Source organism: Etheostoma spectabile, chromosome 4 (genome assembly GCF_008692095.1).
Source record: "Etheostoma spectabile isolate EspeVRDwgs_2016 chromosome 4, UIUC_Espe_1.0, whole genome shotgun sequence".
Lineage (NCBI taxonomy): Eukaryota > Metazoa > Chordata > Actinopteri > Perciformes > Percidae > Etheostoma > Etheostoma spectabile.
Window position 1 is genome coordinate 4378542 of NC_045736.1, and position 9189 is coordinate 4387730.

At 40.9% G+C, this 9189-nt stretch overlaps 1 protein-coding gene across 3 annotated transcripts in view; it reads right to left on the reverse strand.

Annotated features, from left to right (window-relative positions):
- The window catches only part of LOC116687475 (receptor-type tyrosine-protein phosphatase gamma), a 571464-nt gene that overhangs the window by 34921 nt on the left and 527354 nt on the right, over positions 1-9189 (reverse strand). For all 3 annotated transcript variants that reach the window (XM_032512919.1, XM_032512917.1, XM_032512918.1), the window contains 5 exons: positions 8409-8502; positions 5868-5944; positions 3999-4127; positions 1339-1485; positions 211-353 (listed from right to left, as the gene is read on the reverse strand). In XM_032512919.1, coding sequence (XP_032368810.1) covers positions 211-353; positions 1339-1485; positions 3999-4127; positions 5868-5944; positions 8409-8502 — 590 coding nt within the window. The remainder of the gene's footprint in view (positions 1-210; positions 354-1338; positions 1486-3998; positions 4128-5867; positions 5945-8408; positions 8503-9189) is intronic.

Sequence of the window (9189 nt, forward strand, 5' to 3'; positions counted from 1 at the left end):
GATATATAGATAGATAGATATATAGATATATTAAGCTGGGAGCCGACGCTTCAGAGCCAATAAATATTGGGGATGATGGACCCAATGACATATCTAATGACATAGTGTTATCTACTGTAACCTTTCACTTAGCTTTTCTACTTTGACACGCCATCATTTGCTGTATCTACTTTATACGAGTCATAATAATAAATCAAATGTATGACTGACTCATCGTGGATGATGGTGGGTCCGTCGCGGGTGGCCGCCTCCTCTTTGATGACGTTGATGAGCTCGAAGGTGCTGCTGATGGGGGCGTCGGGCTTCGGCCACTTGGGGCACTGAAAGTGCCGAACCTCTAAAACATAGTCATCCTGGAGAGAGAGAGAGAGAGAGAGAGAGAGAGCAAATATGAAAACAGAGTTATTGAGCATTATGCAAAATGAAAAACAGATACATTCTTATGGCAACGTAAAGACATAGGAGAATGTAACGGTGTTAGATATTATAAATATGTACAGATATTTAAAGCACTATTACAAATGTGTAACTATAAACTAACAAACCTCGCTTTCTCTCTCTCTCCCTCTTTCTCTCAATTTTCAATTTTTCAATATGTTTTTCACTGTGTTGCCACAGCATAAGAACAAAAATACATATAAACAACAATAAGGAGTAGATGCTGTACGTCAGATGTAAAAATACAAGTGAACAGGATACTTATGATATGAATTCAGATACTAAACAAATTATGTGCATATCTCTCAAAGGGTACGTTGAAACAATAATATAAACATTTGAATATTAAAAATTATAATGTATAGGATTCTCTACTTATTTTGCCTTATATTGTGGCAGAAGAAGATAAGACTCTCTCTCTCTCTCTGTCTCTCGCTCTCTCTCAAATTCAAATTGCTTTTTTACCAATAATGTCAGAGAAACAATATTGCCAAAGCATTAACAATAATGAAATTCAATAATAATTAAATGAGAAAAAATGCAACCATGTATTGAGTAAACTAAAATATACAGTATACATTTAAAAACAAAGAAACATAAAGAAAAAAATGAAATTATATAGAGTGTGTGTGTGTGTGTGTGTGTGTGTGTGTGTGTGTGTGTGTGTGTGTGTGTGTGTGTGTGTGTGCATTAATATATTTATTTAGGGTCAATAAAAACACTGTATTCAACAGTAAATTAATTTAATCAAAAGTGTCTCTCTCTCTCTCTCTCTCTCTCTTACACACACACACACACACACACACACACACACACACACACACACACACACACACACACACAATCTAACTCTTTCTCTCTCTCTCTCTCTTTCTCTCGCTCTCTGTCTCTCTGAGTTACCTGCGTTGCTTCCAGGATGAAGTCGTGGATATTGATCTGCTCCTCATTGGACAGACAGAGCCGGTCTTTACTGATGAGGGTGACAGTGAACGCCTCACAGTTCATGGCCTCCTCCCGACTGGGCCAGTACACAAACTCATCCTCTGCCTGCACAAGAGAGCGCATAGAGCTTTTCACTACTGGGTTCAGTCATTCACTCACTTCACGTAACGTTGTGTCACACACACTGTACATCCTGTGTAAAATACACAGGATATTCTAATACCCTACATGTGTTTTGTGTGCAGAAATCTTAGAGTGTAAAGTAACTAAAGCTGTCAGGTGAATGTAGTTGAGTAAAAAGTAGAATATTTCTCCCTGAAATGCAGCGGCGTTGTAGTAGAACGTGGCATGAAAAGAAAAGACTCAAGTAAAGTAAAAGTATCATGACATTTATACTTGAGTACATTACTTGAGTAAATGTACTCAGTTACATTCCACCACTGCCAGTGAGTCATTACCATTCCTGCAGAATATTGGTCCCATGGCTGATGTTGCCAATCGATCACCTTTGGCGTTTGTGGTTAATGTGTAACATCATGACGCTCTGGATCGGGACATGCAGCACAAGAACGGGACAGGAAAAGATGTTGGGTGGGGTCGTAAAAGGTACGTTTCAGTGACAAGAATGGGACACGAACCCCGGCCTCCTGGGTGAAAGTCCTGTGTTGTTTGACCCGACCATCTTGTGCAGATTTCGGCCTTTCATACTACTCTCCACCGTTGTCTCTCTTAACACTACCTGATCTTACAGTGTGGCGGTCGAGCTGCTGCTCTTCCCGGCGCGTAACCATACAGACTCTAAAGGGTTTTTGCGTTGGTATCTGACGCTGAGAGGCACTTACCAAGCGTTAGGATTTAACGAGTTGGGAGTGATAAGGGGTTGGATGTTGCAATCGAGGGAAACCTATGATAAAGATTAAAAGAATGCCATGGGTAATGTTGAACTCAGCTGTGACCCAAGCTTTCAATTACAGAGTTGTTAATAAGTGACCTAATGTTCCAGTTAGTTAAAGTGCACCCATTGACCTACCATATGACCGGCAATTTGCAAAGCCTCATTACACGGGCTGTATGTCTGGTCTACAACTAATGAAAGCTTCTTGTAAAAATCCACATCCTTTTACTACAGATAGGTATTTACTTATATGAGAGACTTTGTGGTGTGTATCACCTTTCATTGTTACATTTTATGGGAACATACAGCACATGTTAATTGTCGACCTATCAGAATTTTTCTGCCTGTGGTCTAGCCCTCTGGCAAATGTCTTTTTTGTGACAAGGGCCCGGAGGGGACAAGTCACAGACTGATGGCAGCAATATTGTAGAGCTAAGTAGTTTCTGTGAACAGAATCATGGACGGATTTGTGAAAATGAGAATTTAAAAAAGTTACACGACAGATTCCATAGAGCCCTACATTAAGACTACACTTACATTGCTACGAGTTTTGCTACGATCTCTGTGCAGACACATCTCTGTTTAAACTAACACGCCCAAACCAAAATATTATATATATATCTATATATATATATTTTTTTTTTTGTTGTATACTGGGCATGAACAGGAGGCTACGTGTATACTCTGCCTGTTGCTGGTTATTGCCATGGTAACATTAGTATCGTAGTCTCAGAGAACGAGACATCATGGCCAATACGACCCAATCAAGTGGCGAAATGTTGGCGTCAGTGTCGGTGTTGCCAAAAGTCTCGGCCGTTGAGACTGCAACACAACCCCGCAGATTCCAAATCAAAACGGGACAAAAGTGTTTCCAAATTATCTCTTTTTTAGGGGCTCGGAAACACCAGAGCAGGGGGAATGAGAGGGGGAAACACCAGAGCAGGGGGAGATGAGCGGGGGAACGCCAGAGCATGGGGAATGAGAGGGGGAAAAGCAGACGCAGGGGGAATGAGAGGGGGAAACATGGCAAAAGCCATCATTACTGTGGAGGGTCTGGAAAAACATTTACTTTGGCTTATGTCCACACATTCTGGGATGGGAGGAAAAAATGTGCTCTGGTAAGCAACGGATCAATACTGGAAGCGGAACGTTGAAGTTGACTAAAGTAAATGGACTAAAGTAAATGGACTGTATTTATATTGCGCTCTTCTAGTCTTAAATACTACTCAACAGTACAGGAACCATTCACACACTGTGGCTGAGGCGGCCATAGGTGCCGCCTGCTCATCAGATAAACACTCACACACATTTACACGCAGATGGCGCAACATGAGTGTCTTACCCAAGGACACTTTGACATTGAATTGCAGAGCCAGGGATCAAACCTTCTGATTGCCAGGCAACCGCTCTAACACTGAGCCGCAGCCACCCCACACACTGAAAGCAGGTATGTTTCTTTAGGCTTACCACAATTACAACAAATTACCTATGGTAATTTTCGCTCATGAAGATGTGTGTGTGTGTGTGTGCGTGTATGTGTGTGTGTGTGTGGGATTCATAATACTTTAAACACCAGCTTAGAGGGCAGACAATGCAGGTGTTCACATGCTTTTTAAAGTGGTAGATGGCACTAATAACTGTCGTGTGTGTGCGCGTGAGTGTGAGTGTGTGTGTGTGTGTACTTGTGTGTGTGTGTGTGTGTGTGTGTGTGTGTGTGTCCTACCAGTCCATGGTTTGCCGGCAGCATAACAATAATTTGTGCATTGTGGTCCCAGATCATTCTCCAGAAGTCTTTAGTGGTGTGAGGCAGAGGATGCTGGGTAATGATGAACTCATTACTCCGGTAGTAACCCTGTGAAAGACAACAACCCCAAAACCCAACCGGTCATTGGGAGAGGTACAGCACATTCATTTGGGTTTGAAACTATAGCGTCAACATAACTGAGTACAGGACCAGCTCGTCCTCAGAGATGCACTGTTGGGATTCAGCTTCATTTTAAAGGAACAAACTGAGCTTTGAGGGGAAATCGCATTTTGTATGAAACCTGCTGTTGTAAGGAAAATACTGAAGTGCTGTTAGCTGACCCAGGGGCGGGGCTAGAAGGGGGGCACGGGGTGCACATCGAGGTCAGTTCACCAGTCATGGAGAGCACTACTCAGCTTGCTGAGTCATGTATTTTGTGGTTCTGGAGGCGCTTTTCTTCAACTCTGAGAAAATGTCATAACTGAATCATCAGGGCTATCTCGGCTGAGCTTAAGACTTCAAAGTGTTGATGGAAAGCCTGTGTTACATACTCGGTGATGAAGTAGAAGTCTCCATGGTTACTAGAAACCAAGACTTGATTGGTGTGATTCACAGATCTGTAAATCCATATGTGTAATACCTTAATGGTTCTTAGTGGACTAAAAGTCACCACATCTCGGCCTCTGTTGCTTTTCTAAATCCGTCTTTTCCCTGACGAATGAAAAGTACGGAAGTGAAACACAAAGTTGCTAAAGAACCCTGTTAAAGGAGCGGTCCCTGATTTTTATATAGCAACCTAAAACCTCCACATATCTCACACTTTTGAGACTTAATTATGAGCTGTGTTGAAGCAATATCAACATGAGCTGGGAGAGCATTTTGGGATTTAGGCATCACTAAAACAAAAGTGATTGTGTACTACTACAAGTTATGTTAATTAAATGAAGCCCAAACTATGTCGCCAATTAGAAATCGCTAGTGTCAGCTAGCGCTAGCTAACGTCGACGGTAGCTAGAACGGTGCGTGGTGACTTTGCCTGGAACGCTACCAAGTCGTGAGTAGTGACTTGAAGTTGTAACTTACGGACCAAAAACGGTGTCTGGAACGCAGCAGAATTTCCGACTTTTAGGAGTTTTGTAGCTTGAAATATGAATGTGGACAACGTTAGTGATAGTGAGATGCTTGCTACAGGTTTAGTGCTCTGATTCACGGCTTTGTTCTAACGCTGCTGGACACTTCCATTTCGACCATCAGTTTGTAACATTAAAAACAAATTGTACTATGGATCATTTTATTTTTGATGCGTGTCCTCAGAAGTTAACGCTACGCAAGAGGCAATGTGCACGTAAACGGTAGGGCACTGCAGAGAGAAACATACTCGCCATTGTCACAACGTGCTTGATTTAAGCAGGCGTGGCAAACTTAGCTGAAACGGGCCGGTTCAGACTAGTGACGGCCGAATGAACTTTGTGAACCAGTGTCTTTATTTTGTGAGCCCACTAGATGGCGCTCTGGGTTTTAAGAGAAAGGCCTAAGGCATTGCAATTCAGTGTATTCTCAACCAATTGTTGAACAGAGAGCGCCATCTAGTGGGCTCGGCAAATAAAGACCTTGGTTCACGAAGCTTCATTCGGCCGTCACTAGATCAGACTGCTGCAACTTTTCCCTGTGATGTTCTAAAATGGTTTTGTCGCAAATCTTTGGTCTGAAGTGGGCTTTAACCATGCTCTGAATCAAAACATCAGGGAGAGACAGGAAAGAGCAAGGATTGACAGAAGAAGAAGAAGAAGAAGAAGAAGAAGAAGAAGAAGAAGAAGAAGAAGAAGAAGAAGAAGAAGAAGTACTGACCATGATGTAAGAGGCGTTAATGTAGTCCGTGCCTTTGATGCCGGGCAAAGGTGCTAGGCCCACCCTCGCTCGCTCCGCTGCATTTAGAGAGACAGAGACGGGGGGGGGGGAGAGAGAAATAAAGCCATTTACCAGGTTATCAGAACAGACCAATCACAGTAAGAGGCCACTATGCATGCATTTATTTATTTATTTTGTTGGTATTAGTTGAGTGTAGACAGATGTTGGTGATTCAGAGAAGCCAGTGACTAAATAAAGGGTCTTCAACATTTTTTAAAGCCAAGGAGCCCTTAACTTTAAGAGAGACGGAACTGGGACCCCCCTGTACATTGTTAGGTTAAATATATAAAACTGGACATACAATGACGTGTAGGGCAGCCTAAAGCCTTTACACATAGCTTTTCTCTTTGTATATAGAATACTTTGTACTAAGCTATTAAAATAGCCTGGTAATTGTCAGCATGATTTTATAAACGGTGTTTTAATGTTAAACATACATGTGGCCAAGTGAAGCTTTAAGATGAACTGTGTCTGTGGATGGATACCTTAGTGACTACCTCACCTATCAGGGGATTCATATTTGCTAATAATATGTTGGATTCATGTCAAGTAGGGCTGTAACGATACACCAAACCCAGGGTTCAGTTTGCATCACGACTTTTAACCCACGATTCGATACAAACCTTGATTCTTTTTTGGGGTCTCGGTAAACAAAATGCAACTTTTTTTTATGCCACATGGCATTGTTTTGTCACTTTACAACAGAGACCTTATTTATGGATATTGATTGATTTCAATATTGATCAATCTAACACCAAAGATTCTATTGTACTGATTCTATTGTTAAAATAATTTTTCCAAAATTGTTTCAGTGGTTTATTAACTCCTTGGAATGAGACGTAAGATAATGATTATGGTAACAGTAATGGGCAATTCTGCTCCCAACCTCGTGTAAGAATAGCGGCCATTTGTAACGTTACTCCACCGTTAGCATTACCGGTGCCCCCCCCCCCCCCCCCCCCTTTCGCTTTTAGCCGTCTTTACAGTTAGCTAAATTTACCAAACAAAACAGGAATAAGGCACCAATTGAGAACTAATACTAATAGTAAATACAGATGTGGTAGCATTGGATCTGGACAGGAAGGATGACTCTGAGGGTTTGGGGGGGGGGGGTTCGTGGAGCTGATTGTTGCGATATCGGTTTTATTTTCCATATCGTTACAGCCCTAATGTCAAGACATTTTAAATAAAAAATAAGAACTTTGAAAAAAGGAATCATTTGGAGGCCCCCCTGCGTTGACTAGGAGGCTCCCTTAAGGTTCCCAGACCCTCCTGTTGGAGAACCCTGGTCTCGAGGCTGTGCATCAGCTGCAGAGTAATCCACATGAAGGCTTAGCTAGAGGTTTTGAAGGCTAGTATGAAAATGATATTCTTATGCTGAAGTTGCAAATTTAGGGTGGTTCTTCACATTCCCATTGATAGAAAACTGACAGCAACACAAACTTGAAGGGCATTTAAAAAAAAAAAAATCTTTTTACCTTGTGAACCAATCTTACATTTTGTACAGTTTTCCTGAAAATTCATTCATGTGTAAAAAATGATCTCTCTGTATGAAACATCAGTGACATTCAGAAATAAGAATCTCAATGTACCATTCTTCTTTAATGGAGATGCACTCAAATGTATTCATTGACAGTATTGGGCAAGTTACTTAAAAAATGTAATACATTATGGATTACTAGTTACTGTCATTTGATAGAAATTAGTTACATTACAAAATTAATGTTTTAGAATTGTGATGCTTTACACTAATTTTGCATTACTTTTAAGTTACTTTCACCAAAATAAAAGCGGAAGTATGAGTTGGCTGAGAGCTTGTGAATTTCACCACGGGATCAACAAAGTCTCGTCTTTACATCCTAACTTATTCATACTATTTTGTATTATTAATCTAAATCTGTGAAATAATTAAAGCTATTCAATAAAAACTAAAACATACAATAGCCTACTTTGAATTGTAGTGGACTAGAAGTAGCCTGATAGGAAGTAGAAAATAAAAATACTCAATTAAAAACACCTTAAAATTGAATTGAAGTACAACTATGGTATAGTTACTTTCCTTGGCTGATAAAATGTAATGACATTACGTGTAGCAAGATTCAACATTAACACACACTGCTGTCGGCAGGACATTGATGTCCCAAGCCTACTGTCTCAGGTTCTGGGTCTGACCATGGGGACAAGGACGGGACAGCTCGCAGGGTACACAACTCTGAAAATGATGTTCATGTCACAGATGTATTCGTCTCTGCCGTCATTTCAACCACCGAATCCAGAAACAGGATTATATTGCGTTACAGCAAAAAGGACTACATGACTGTACATTACTTTTGTAACGTGTTACTCCCATTACTGTTCATTGAATAATCCCAACGCTTTCTAAATGCAGCTGATTGTATTGTATTTTCTGCTGTTTGGTTATTACTTCTGGAGAAACAGTGTCATTTCAAATGTAACAGGGTTCTAGAGTGTAACACTTACACGGCACCACGGAGGAATTCCGATTTTTCTCTTTGTTGCACTCCTTCTGAGCGTTAAAGCATTCCATGAATCTGGCGTTACACTGTGTAACCATCTAAAACACAAAAGAAGAAGAGAACGTGGGTGAGTTACAATTCGTCAAACTTTTAAATGGCATCACAACACATATGTTATTTGCTTATACACAAGATTTGGGGAAACATGCTTCATATTGTACCTCGACGTCAGGATAACGTCTTACACATTTGTACTATGAACTTAACATCTTTTATTGTGATCAAAATCTCTTTTCATGCTGGCCTATTACATGAAAGGATTGAACTTGTCTCCCTCACTGCAATTTTTCAGAATAAAGTGCATTGTGTTTGTGTGTCATTAGTCTGGATCAACAACAATTCATTTCCTGGTGGCGATTTCTGGAATAATAGCTGAAGGTAGAACAGAAAGCAGCTCTTGGTTAGAAATCCCCAGCAAAGAGCTAAGAAAACACATCAAACCAATCTGGCTCAAAGGGAAACAACCACAAAGACCAGAGGAAAAACAAAAGAGCTTAAAACATCTCAGTTGTAATCCTGTCATGACAGCCTGGTCTCTCAGAATTCTGGGAAATGTTCACAAACTGCTAACACCGCATTACGTCGTGGTGGCAAGGAAGTCTGTGTGGCCATCCCACAAAACAATGCCAATGTAAAGTCAATGAGAAGACGTAGCATTAGGAGCGACTATGATAGTAGCATGAAAGCCTGAAAATTTGCATAAGGAGGGTGGTTGGGGGGTGGAC